The sequence below is a fragment of the Diachasma alloeum genome, unplaced genomic scaffold (assembly GCF_001412515.2).
Source record: "Diachasma alloeum isolate Michigan unplaced genomic scaffold, Dall2.0 Dall_scaffold_00468, whole genome shotgun sequence".
Classification (NCBI taxonomy): Eukaryota; Metazoa; Arthropoda; class Insecta; order Hymenoptera; family Braconidae; genus Diachasma; species Diachasma alloeum.
Genome location: NW_021680601.1, coordinates 179,580 through 192,409, shown reverse-complemented (window position 1 = coordinate 192,409; position 12,830 = coordinate 179,580). Strand labels below are relative to the sequence as shown.

Genomic DNA, 12,830 nt, shown 5'->3' with positions numbered 1-12,830 from the left:
CTCCATCGACGTAATTACACCAGACTTTGACTCTTACAATGATAATAATCAATTTTAGTTTAATTTCAATACTTTTACTTGATACTCAATTCTCTACGATCCGACCTGTGTCCTGTCTGTCGGAATACTCCCCAGAGGCACACACCGGATTTTCGCACATTGTCCTCGCGAAGCTTTCGGGAGTTTCCGTCTTTATTCGGCAATCCCGAATTTTCCCATTGCCATGAACGGCCCAATTCGCGCGATTTTAATTTTCATCGGACACCGAACGCAGTCCGCTACCCAACAGTACTCAAAATATATAAATCCAAATAACAATTTTTAGTTGACGACAACGTTGTCACAACCTTTTTGGTAGCTCTGATTTTACTGTAAAAAAAAGGCTTCTTAAAAAATTCTGCGATCTCTCCTAGATTGTAACATATTCTCAAAAAACTCAACTAGGAGCTAAGTCGATTTAAACTGTTCGACAAATTCACTACTGAAATATTGAATGACGATTTTGATTTGTCATAAATGACTCTCCTGTGGAACATAATCATCAAAATCAAAACCAATACTCGAGTCATCAACATTGATCAATTGCTGATTAACTAACAAAATCTTACATTGCCCAAAAAAATAGATGATTCAATTCTCTTGATTTGACTATTCCAAGAAATCCACTCAACTCGTTCACAATCGCCATTATTCAAGGTCCATTTAAACAAACTCTTGCTCGCAGGACCACTTAACGTAATTATAGGCATAACCTGATCAACTACTCCGACAATAGATCTAGAATTGAAAATCAAAGATTAAACAGTAACTATGTAATAATTAAATATTATACATTTCCACTCACATCATTCGCAATTTAATGTCATTGTGGTACATACGAAGAATATGGGACGGAGTGACAGTAAAATTAAACGTTTCGTCTGAAAAAGGAAAAATAAACTGTAAGAAAACATGATATGGAAGGGAAATTCATTACACATGAACAGTAATCACACAATCAAAAGTAGGAACTCTAATTTTGCCAACTCAACTAAATAAAATATACTAAAATCAAAGTTAAAGAAATTGGAAATATAATGAACACAATCCGACAGTGGGAAAATATTCAGTTGGGAACGATGGAGAATGTAGAAAATAGTTTTTACCTGTATTTCCAACCTCTTGATTTCCTCTATAAGATGTTCCTGATTGTGAAGACGAATTACTATCAATCGCATCATGAGATCTTTTCAATGAATCCATATAAATCATCAAAATAAATGGAAATATATTAAGAGAGAAATATAAAATAAGAGGGAGGATTATTAATAATATAAAAAATTAATTACCTTTCGACATGTTTTGCACAATTGATGGAGCTGTCAGTGATAGTATGAATGAAACAATTTCATAACGAACCAACTTCACTCGATTGCATTATAATTCGATTTTCAATTGAGTACTTTATCACATGATGAGGTGATAAAAATGTAATTGAATATAAAGACAATTTAGATACACTTCCATGTATTCGAATAAATATTATGATGAAGAAAAAAAGTGGAAACAATAAAATCTGAGGAACAAAAATCCATTCGGAAGCTTGTTGCTAATTTCTTAGCAACAACAGCTATACGCAGTTCCTTATAATGGCATTCCCCACTTGTTTTTTTTTTAGGAGGAATGAATACAGTGCAGCCTAGTACAGCCCTTTTTCTAAATTCATAAGAAGGATAGAGGGATGTTGAAGAATATTCTTTCAGAATATCACTTTTATTTATATTTTTACATACCTAAGAATATAATGATCTGAGAATTACATCATCATTTCTTTTTTTCTATTCTTCCTTCACTCCACCCCTACTACGTCATCACTATTCATACGTTTTCTTATTTTTCCTATCATAAGGCGCTAAGAAAATAATATTTTGAGGTCTTCTTATAATTTTCCTCATTTATTTATTCATTCTATTTTTTGCAATAATGATAGTCGTCGAAGAAGTGTTTGAAACATAATGACTTCTTGCACCAAGAGCAACGAATAATAGCAATATTCGTACATCCCGGTATTTCGCAATGCGATTTGCAAGATTCACCGAATGCGAAATGGACGGGATTTTCAAATTGATCTGGTTTGGTTTCTACGTAACTGCTTCTGTACCAAGCATATTTGAAGAGATTGACATATCGTGGTGACGACAATTGATTATGAGTTGGAGATTGCAACTTGATGACATCATTCGTTAAATGTAAATTCAAATCATAATCCATTAATATAACACTATCAGAGAAATCTTTTATGAAGTTTTTCCAAACTCTAAATCCAAAAACCTCGAGTGGTTGGAGTTTTCCAGTTGTCCCTTTAGGTATAGTCATTACCTCCACATCCTTATTGCGTATTTTGGTAGCTTCCACGATTGGAGAACAGTGTCCGGTCCACGAATCCACCAATAATAGACTTTTCGCACCAACATTAGGGACAAAAACATATTGCAACCAAGTTTTGAAATGTTCTGAAAAAAATTATAGAACAAATAAAGGTTATCGTTGGAGCGACGTCATTATTACGGATAAATAAGAAACGAAGTATTAGACGAATCAACACAGTCTCATACCTGAAGTCAGTTTGCCAGATTTGGATACATCTGCGTATACATTATCCGGACGAAGCAGTTTTTCCTCTACTCTGGGAGCGAAATGACCGCTTGGTGCTTTTAAAACTAAAAAGAGTGGAGAGAGGAGTTTCCCTTCAGCTGATATAATTGGTTGAATAGTATAACTATGGGACATTCCATGTCAACTCAGCCACACCGGATTTTTTTTTGTCTGGAAAAAATCATTGAGTAGTTGCATTTTGAACTACTACATATAGCCAGTGATCATGCAAAATTTCATTGCCCTGCCACTTTTTGTTTCTGAGATAATCATTACGAAACGTGAAATTTTCAAAAAATAATTACTTCTGAATGGAGCATCCGATTTTGATGAATAAAAGAAGAAAATTTTCGTTTTTTCTAGTACTTCAAGATAAAGAATACTTCAGAGCCGTCAAGAAGCTCCTAGACCGGTTTTTCGAGAATTTTTCGCGTTTTCATTTTTTTTTCACTCTAGGGCCGCTCGATATTCGATCGAAATATTTTTTTTATGATAGAGGATGTCCTTATATGATATGAAAAAAATACGTCATACGAAATTTTTGGGTTTTTCAGTTTTTAGGAGAGATTCATCGGGTTTTTTTCAAAGAAATCAGTCTGACAACTATTATTCTTTATTCATATATTATGGCAAAAGAGTTCGCCATCATGTAAGAGAGAAAGAATGCTCCGAAAAAAAATTTCCTTCGAAATTTTTACGTTTGTCTGTCGTTTAGGAGAGTTGCATTATTATTACTGAAAAAGGGGTTTGTCAATAGACATTTTCTGTTCTGATGGATAGAATAGACTATTGATACGACTATAAATCCTATCTCAACAACACACCGTGCTTTCCACTAACGAAAAAGTATGGGAAAAAAACAATTTTTCTTCTTCTATAACGACAACATTTTATATTTTCACATTTTTACATTTTTACAATACGGAGAAATTCTCCACTCTCTTCAACGACAAGTTCCAACATGCACTGATGAATTATTTACATCACGATTACTGTCTTCTGCGGATTTTTCGTTTTGTTGTTGTTTGTTTTTGCTTTGGGAAAAACTCCTCGTTAGTAGAAGCCGAATATCGTTTAATTAACAATTGCTCTCCCGGTATCGGAATAAAACAATGATGTTTTTGAATGGCTGGAATAGCTTTGGCACTATCAAATCTCTCTCTCAACTCAGTTTTGATATTCTTGTGTTCTGCTTTGGTGAAAAAAAAACATCAATTCCTTCAAAATTCTGTTTGACCATCGAAACAAAGCATCTGGCGTGAGGATTGGTTCACCATGAACGATTTGCAAGCTCTTACGTTTCGCTTCTTTCTTAAAGACACCTACTCCGTCATAAGCTCCTTTACCGTGCGCGGTTGCATGAAAATGGGCTTCCGCATCTATGCCAAAATCAGTCTTGTGATGAAAGAAATTTCTGATCTGAAAACGATTCTTGTAATGTTGTGCAGCTCCATCGGTGACATAGATAATTTTCTCCACGCTTTCACAGCTGTCTTTCACATGCTGTATTAAAATCTTCTGTATCAAATAAACAGCGGCAGTAACGTGAGTCGTACTGTCCGACAAAACGACTAAACTCCGATGTTGTATTCCATTTTCTTCGCGATAGTAGTAAACAATGGGGTGAACTGTACACTGGCCATTATTGTAGTGGAGGGATTGAGCAGCATCTTGAGCCCCAAAAGCGTAATTTTCCGAAAAATCACAATGCAGTAGTACTTCTCCATTATCCAAATTCTCTTTTCGCTGTTTGACAAGAGCCGATTGTTCTTTAGCGATGAAGTGATGGGGCTTCAATAGTATTGAAGAAGATTGAAGATTGATAGTAATCAATCGTTCCGTTAGAAGATCAATGAATTCATCCATCGGGAGGGTCTGTGTCTGCAAGGTACACCTGTCAGTACTTTGCCACACGCGAAATTCCACCATTTCCACGAGAGAATCAGAGAGAAGTTTCTTCAGTTCACATGATAATGATTTCACTCCAGGACAATCGTTACATTTATCCAGATGACAGGCCAGGGTTGGATTTGTACACATCAATTTTGCTAGACAATCTTTGTAATCTCTGAGTGGACAGGGGGAATCTTGCGTTAGAGTCGCAATATTAATTGCCTCAAGCATCAATTTGCAATTTTCATGATACATACAAACACATACCACGTGAGTGCCATTTGCTCCCGCCACTACACATTGTTTAGGTCTCAGCTCGGCAAACTTACTGAAACCAACCTTAGCATCTTCATTGGCATGTTTGTACTTCCAATGAAGGACTTTTAGATTTTCGAGTATCATTCGCTTTTGTTCTACTTTCTTTTCTCCATTGATCTTGATGGATGGTTTATCTTTCATTCCTGGCATGACACGATTGTGCTCTAGGTAAAAATGGTGTACCTTCTCGACGGTTGTGCTGGGTAGTGAATGACCTGCTTTCGCAATTGGTGAAGCAAACACTCGTTTAATTTTTCTCGATCTTTTCGCTCTTGACGCCATGTATCTGGTAGTTCCAAATTCAGAAGCTATTTTCCGCGCACTCCACGACTGTGGAAGAACCGTCAAGATTTGAAGGTGCTCACGGTAGTTTTTCAGATCTTTGAATTTCTGCTTCAAACCATCNGTTTAATTTTTCTCGATCTTTTCGCTCTTGACGCCATGTATCTGGTAGTTCCAAATTCAGAAGCNTCTTGTGATGAAAGAAATTTCTGATCTGAAAACGATTCTTGTAATGTTGTGCAGCTCCATCGGTGACATAGATAATTTTCTCCACGCTTTCACAGCTGTCTTTCACATGCTGTATTAAAATCTTCTGTATCAAATAAACAGCGGCAGTAACGTGAGTCGTACTGTCCGACAAAACGACTAAACTCCGATGTTGTATTCCATTTTCTTCGCGATAGTAGTAAACAATGGGGTGAACTGTACACTGGCCATTATTGTAGTGGAGGGATTGAGCAGCATCTTGAGCCCCAAAAGCGTAATTTTCCGAAAAATCACAATGCAGTAGTACTTCTCCATTATCCAAATTCTCTTTTCGCTGTTTGACAAGAGCCGATTGTTCTTTAGCGATGAAGTGATGGGGCTTCAATAGTATTGAAGAAGATTGAAGATTGATAGTAATCAATCGTTCCGTTAGAAGATCAATGAATTCATCCATCGGGAGGGTCTGTGTCTGCAAGGTACACCTGTCAGTACTTTGCCACACGCGAAATTCCACCATTTCCACGAGAGAATCAGAGAGAAGTTTCTTCAGTTCACATGATAATGATTTCACTCCAGGACAATCGTTACATTTATCCAGATGACAGGCCAGGGTTGGATTTGTACACATCAATTTTGCTAGACAATCTTTGTAATCTCTGAGTGGACAGGGGGAATCTTGCGTTAGAGTCGCAATATTAATTGCCTCAAGCATCAATTTGCAATTTTCATGATACATACAAACACATACCACGTGAGTGCCATTTGCTCCCGCCACTACACATTGTTTAGGTCTCAGCTCGGCAAACTTACTGAAACCAACCTTAGCATCTTCATTGGCATGTTTGTACTTCCAATGAAGGACTTTTAGATTTTCGAGTATCATTCGCTTTTGTTCTACTTTCTTTTCTCCATTGATCTTGATGGATGGTTTATCTTTCATTCCTGGCATGACACGACTGTGCTCTAGGTAAAAATGGTGTACCTTCTCGACGGTTGTGCTGGGTAGTGAATGACCTGCTTTCGCAATTGGTGAAGCAAACACTCGTTTAATTTTTCTCGATCTTTTCGCTCTTGACGCCATGTATCTGGTAGTTCCAAATTCAGAAGCTATTTTCCGCGCACTCCACGACTGTGGAAGAACCGTCAAGATTTGAAGGTGCTCACGGTAGTTTTTCAGATCTTTGAATTTCTGCTTCAAACCATCCATATTTCTTCTAATTCTATTTCTCTTGCAGATCGATACTGCTCAGATGAAGATGGATCAATGTCACTTTGGTCATCTTCCGAATCATAATCCATGGAAGAACTGTCGAATTCAGCTTCANCACCATTTCCACGAGAGAATCAGAGAGAAGTTTCTTCAGTTCACATGATAATGATTTCACTCCAGGACAATCGTTACATTTATCCAGATGACAGGCCAGGGTTGGATTTGTACACATCAATTTTGCTAGACAATCTTTGTAATCTCTGAGTGGACAGGGGGAATCTTGCGTTAGAGTCGCAATATTAATTGCCTCAAGCATCAATTTGCAATTTTCATGATACATACAAACACATACCACGTGAGTGCCATTTGCTCCCGCCACTACACATTGTTTAGGTCTCAGCTCGGTAAACTTACTGAAACCAACCTTAGCATCTTCATTGGCATGTTTGTACTTCCAATGAAGGACTTTTAGATTTTCGAGTATCATTCGCTTTTGTTCTACTTTCTTTTCTCCATTGATCTTGATGGATGGTTTATCTTTCATTCCTGGCATGACACGATTGTGCTCTAGGTAAAAATGGTGTACCTTCTCGACGGTTGTGCTGGGTAGTGAATGACCTGCTTTCGCAATTGGTGAAGCAAACACTCGTTTAATTTTTCTCGATCTTTTCGCTCTTGACGCCATGTATCTGGTAGTTCCAAATTCAGAAGCTATTTTCCGCGCACTCCACGACTGTGGAAGAACCGTCAAGATTTGAAGGTGCTCACGGTAGTTTTTCAGATCTTTGAATTTCTGCTTCAAACCATCCATATTTCTTCTAATTCTATTTCTCTTGCAGATCGATACTGCTCAGATGAAGATGGATCAATGTCACTTTGGTCATCTTCCGAATCATAATCCATGGAAGAACTGTCGAATTCAGCTTCATTTTCTGGTTCTTCGTCGATTGATATGCCAGAATCATCAAGATGAAAAGATCGACCTGATCTCAGAGAATTGTTCATCACCTCCAGACTTGGGTCACATTTTTCGGCTTGGAGCATTGATATATCGGATCGAGTTTCCAAACGCTGAAGATGTGCATTAAGTTTAACCATGGGGACAGATGGAGGAATGACATAAGTTGGAGCTCTCGTTTGGCATTGGCCACAGATTTTCGAGGACAATGGTAAAAAAGGAAATTTCTCGTGTAGTGTCAAGAAAATCGGACGTAAATTATAACCGAGGTGTCCCTTCTCACCAGGAGCCCGCATTCGATTCGCACATCTATCACTCCGCGGCATTCAATGAAATCCAAAGATATCAATTCCGAGAATAAAGATCATTTCTATGTAATCAACGTGAAAATTCCTTACCTCGTTGCAAGAATAGAATAAGATAGGAGCTCGGTAATCCATCCACACAGAATCGTATGGTGATAAAAAATCAATCGAGAAATTGAGGTTTTTTTCTAGAATTGAAGCCTTGGAACTGACTGATGATGATAAATCAATTAATTGATTCCGTTTGTGTCTTCCTCTCATTTGTTTAATCATAATTTAGCAAACTTCCGATGATGATAATGTTCAATTCAACTATCTACCCTTCCAGTAAAAATTTCGACGAAATTTTTTTTTTCGGCGCCCTCTTTCTCCGTTACATGATGGTGTAGTCTTATGTCATCATATATGAACGAAGAATAATGGTTGATAGACTCATTTCTTTGTAAAAAACCGATGGATCTCCTTTAAAAACGGAAAAACCCAAAAATTTCGAAAAAAACAAATTTTTTCCGGTGCATTGCTTCGCTCTTCCATTATGGCGTATTTTTTTCATATCATATAAGGACATCCTCTATTATAAAAAGAATATTTCGATCGAATATCGAGCGGCCCTAGAGTGAAAAAAAAATGAAAACCCGAAAAATTCTCGAAAAACCGGTCTAGAAGCTTCTTGACGGCTGTGAAGAATTTTTTATCTTGAAGTACGAGAAAAAAAGAAAATTTATGCCACTCATGCCTGAAACCGGCTGGATTACACACTCGACGCTTCGCGTCTCGTGTCTAATTCAGCCGGTTTCAGGCTTCGTGACATAAAATTTTGTTCAGTACTTGTTGGGAAATTTCGTCCTTAACGTGTGTGGTTACATCACTCGCCTTCGGCTCATGCTGTAAACTCCACACACGTTAAAGACGAAATTGCCCAACACGTGCTGAAATATACTATTTCTCTATTTATTTATCATAATCGGATGCTCCATTCAGAAGTAATGATTTTTTGAAAAGTTCAAGTTTCATAATGATTATCTCAGAAACAAAAAGTGGCAGGGCAATGAAATTTTGCATGATCACTGCCTATATGTAGTAGTTCAAAATGCACCTGCGCAATGATTTTTCTCAGCCAAAAAAAAATTTGGTGTGGCTGAGTTGACATGGAATGTCCCCTATGTTTCGACGATGTTGAGGATTGCACAACACATTGTACATGTCTGTCACCTTCTTCAGCCAAAGTTCTGCCTGAATGCATTTCAAACTGAAATCCGCTTTGATCAGAATTATATATATTTGATAAACCGTACATTGCAATCCGTTGTTTCTCATCCTGAACAAAGTGTTCCGAGTTTTCCTCTAGAACTTGACGGTCTTCGATTGCTTTCGATGTAACAAATTTATTGATTTTCCTCGAGACAATACGATGTGCTTTTTTAAATGCTCGTATCCACTTGTCGGATGCTTTAAAGCAAAAATCCTCACTACTTGTTTCTTATTGGGCATGTAATACCCATCGTCGTAGGTCACAATCGTGTACGATCATTCCAGCGTTGACAGCAGATTTGAAATTTTGTAATGTGTATTTACAAATCCGATCAAGTTTATCTTTATAGACTCCCCCGTTATTAATGTTATGTGCCCCACGTCTCAACTGCCGTATTGAAGTTATTATCGAAATTTCTGCTTGACAGATTCTAAGCTTAAATTTTTTTTCTTCTTACCCCTCCGCCAATATGCAACAGCTCTAGATTCGTAATCGTAAGACAAATTCTCCTCATTTTTAGTACAGGTATCAGGATCTATCGGCGGTTCATGAAGGTTATCTGCGTATTCTTAGTCTTCGATTATCTCCATGTCCGAGTCTTTGTAAGGTTCCTCAAAGTTTAATGAATCTTCCACCGTCACTTCGACGCCAGAATAGTCATTCATTGCATGTGATAAAACTTCCTCAATGCTGTTTTTCAATTGGATTTCTTCATTATTTATAGGTGATTCTGGAATATTCATCGCTTGAAATGTTATCAGCAGTAATTGAATAACGTTCATAGGATTGACTCTCATTTCTGCGTGTAATGATTATCTAAATGTTTCTCAAAAATATTTTTCCGTCCTTGTTCTAGCTATATATAAATCTTCACGATATACACGATATACACAATAGTTCGATGATAATCACAACAAAACACTGGCTGGGCACGAGAGTGTTTTCCTTATGCTATCTTTTATTAGACTGACCATACTTTTATCGTCAAGATCTAATAGCAGAGAAAAATACGTCTGGATAGAGCATACGCCCACCGCAGTTTGATCCCGAAAATGAAATGTACAAAAATAACTCTGTTGATTAAGACTAATCCCAAGTCGTAAAACACAAATATTACGGTTATTGGTATTGTTATATATAATTTCATTGTTTATACAATCATATCACATAAACGATTACAGATAAGAAGAAATGCTTCAAACCAAAGACGGCTGACATGCAGTAATACACATATCTGGCCTTGTATCGTTTTTCGCATATTACGATAGAGCAAAAGTCATCAGAGGAAGAGCAAAGCGGACTGCGCCAGCATTTGTGCGAGGTGTCGGCGCACTCCGATGCATTGATCAACAAACTTGAAGATGATAGACAGAAATGAATCAAATTAACAACATTCCTCATCAAATTAGTCATATAATTTTTTCTTTAAATTTTTTCCCCACATCTAGCCGTTAATGAGCCATTAACACTCTTAGGGCTCATGATAGGTAACATTAGTTACAACGTTTTCGTTTATTATAATGTTGCGAGTAAGCGATCGCATATTGATGCGAAAAAGTTGGCATCAATATTGTGGCCCAAAAAGACGGTTATCCTACTTTGCATCAGCGTTCCACATTGCCCCATCCCCCCCATTTCACCCTTTTTGAACCCAACCAACACCATTGTTCATTACTTACTTCAAGAATTGTGATCGCCCAAGAAGAAATCCAGTATTCAACTGGTAATGAATTAAGTTAAAATCGAGAGTGGTTTACCCCCTACACGACTTTTTTCGAAAAAAAACGAAAACCCGTATTTTTGACGTTTGCTCGCTCGTTTAATAGCCATTCATACTATTTAAAATACGAGCGTAATTTTTTTTTCAAACAAATTTTTTTTGGATTTGAAACCCTATCATTTTTTTTGGAATTGACCCTATTCATTTTTCTTAAAGATTATCATATATTCAGTATCGTTGTAAAATTTTGAATGTCAATATATGAAACAGTCAAATGGTCCTGAAAACCTGTCAACTTCGGAGGTTGGTTTCACCCCCTAAAAATCTTTATCCGCAGAAAAAAAATACGTGTACCTTAGATTTTGATGGGGAATAACATATTTCAAGCTCATCGAAATCGGTGAAGGACACTCGGAATGATTTCTTTGTGAGATAGCTTTTATGATGAATTTCCGCCCAATCTAAATACTTTTCAGTATTTTCTCTGCCTTTCCACTGTTCACAAGCTTTGCAATAGCTAGACTTCATTATCAAATCGCTCACTTTATTACTGTAGTCCCCAATAAAATATGGTTACCCCTATGAGAGATGAAACTTCTGGGATCTTCCACGATCCATCACCAGACACAGTAAATTTCGAATTTTTATTTCCAGCCGCTATATTTATTTCATTCCCTTCTTTGGCTGTCTTTTTCAAAACACGATCGCATACGAGTTTAGAGGTGGATTCGATTTTGGCGACTATGTTGTAGTAAGTGCTTTTACAAAATCCAAGGTAAAGACCCATGAAACCACAGAACTGGTTCACTTTTTCTAAACCTAATTCCATGAGACGAATGAGGAGAATAATCTTCATAAATCAAATTCAAATTTCACCGGTTTTTCGTTGCAAGGGTTAACTTGCCAACGCGGCCATCACCCGAGGGCCTTCAGCCAGGGAATGTTGAATGTGGAGTGGGTTTTTCAGTTGAAAATTCCGTGGAATATTCGGTTCGAAAATTGTGTTGAATTTTCAGTTGAATATTATGTGGAAAATTGTGATTAAAAATTCGTGTGGAATTTTGGCCCGGACGGAGCTCGAACCTGGGAGCTTGAGGTTGTGAATCTCATGCTGCTACCAAGTGCGCCACACAGTCCGGTTAATCTTCACATTTATTTCAAATTGTTCTTTCAAGATTGGACCTGACGCAATGTTTCTTTCATCACATTTACAACCAAGTACTATCTGAAATCCCAGACCTTGTTCATTATCAATTACGAAGTTCATAATATCTCGAGAAGTGCCACAAATTAGCAGTGTATTCAATGTGGTAAATACCGATGCAACATAGAGAATTTTGTAATTATGGATAGGAGCACTTTTTATGGAATCGTAGTGACGATATCTCAATTTCTTAGCTGATGTGCTACTATCTACCAATATATCACTCGTTTCAACATTTTTTGGAGAGTGATATTTCCGTTTCTAGGGTCTACATGCCTGCCAACTACTTGCTCAACTTTCTTTGCGAATACCAGTTTTCATGCTAAAAAGTTGGTTCTAGTCTCTACTGAGATTCAACCATGACTCACGGTCAAGGAATTTAGTCATTGAAATTTTCGAGAATTTTCACCTCTAAGTGCATTTTATTGGGGAGTACACTTCCTTTTATAAAACTAATGAGGGTCAGGCAATCAGAATTCAACCGTTACTCCGATATGATAGATGATCGGACATTCTGCCAGTAAAATCTATTTCAATAACACCTATCATATCCAATGCGTTAAAAAGTGAAATTTTGTGCATGAAGCCATCGAGGAAATGAAAGTGATTAGAGATTGAGGAAATGACGGTGTAATTCGGTAGGTAGATGACATTGGCCTAATAGTCTAGAGAATCTGCAACTTTAGGTACGTTGGCTGGTCTTAGACTCACGCAGCAAGAGCTGAAACGACCCAACGGCGGTTCTATTCATTGTGTTCAAATGCTCATGAATAGAAAAACCTCTATGGTTGGAGTCGAGACTTTCGAAACTTTCAGCTGAAGAATTTAAAGTTTCACATTGAGACTT

At 37.3% G+C, this 12,830-nt stretch overlaps 1 protein-coding gene across 2 annotated transcripts; it reads right to left on the bottom strand.

The window, feature by feature from the left end:
* Nucleotides 1-1,764: 1,764 nt before the first annotated feature.
* LOC107042446 lies at nt 1,765-9,733 on the bottom strand. 2 transcript variants are annotated; one of them, XR_001461163.1, is made up of 3 exons: nt 9,517-9,733; nt 2,595-2,699; nt 1,765-2,492 (listed from the first exon to the last, which is right to left on the bottom strand). XR_001461163.1 is itself a non-coding variant. In XM_015263493.1 (3 exons), the coding sequence occupies exons 1-3, from the start codon at nt 9,102-9,104 to the stop codon at nt 1,948-1,950; spliced, it is 735 nt and encodes a 244-aa protein (XP_015118979.1). In that variant the 5' UTR covers nt 9,105-9,510; the 3' UTR covers nt 1,765-1,947. The 2 variants fall into 2 exon arrangements, 1 of the variants encoding a protein (XP_015118979.1); XM_015263493.1 differs by lacking the exon at nt 9,517-9,733 and adding an exon at nt 9,020-9,510.
* Nucleotides 9,734-12,830: the final 3,097 nt, after the last annotated feature.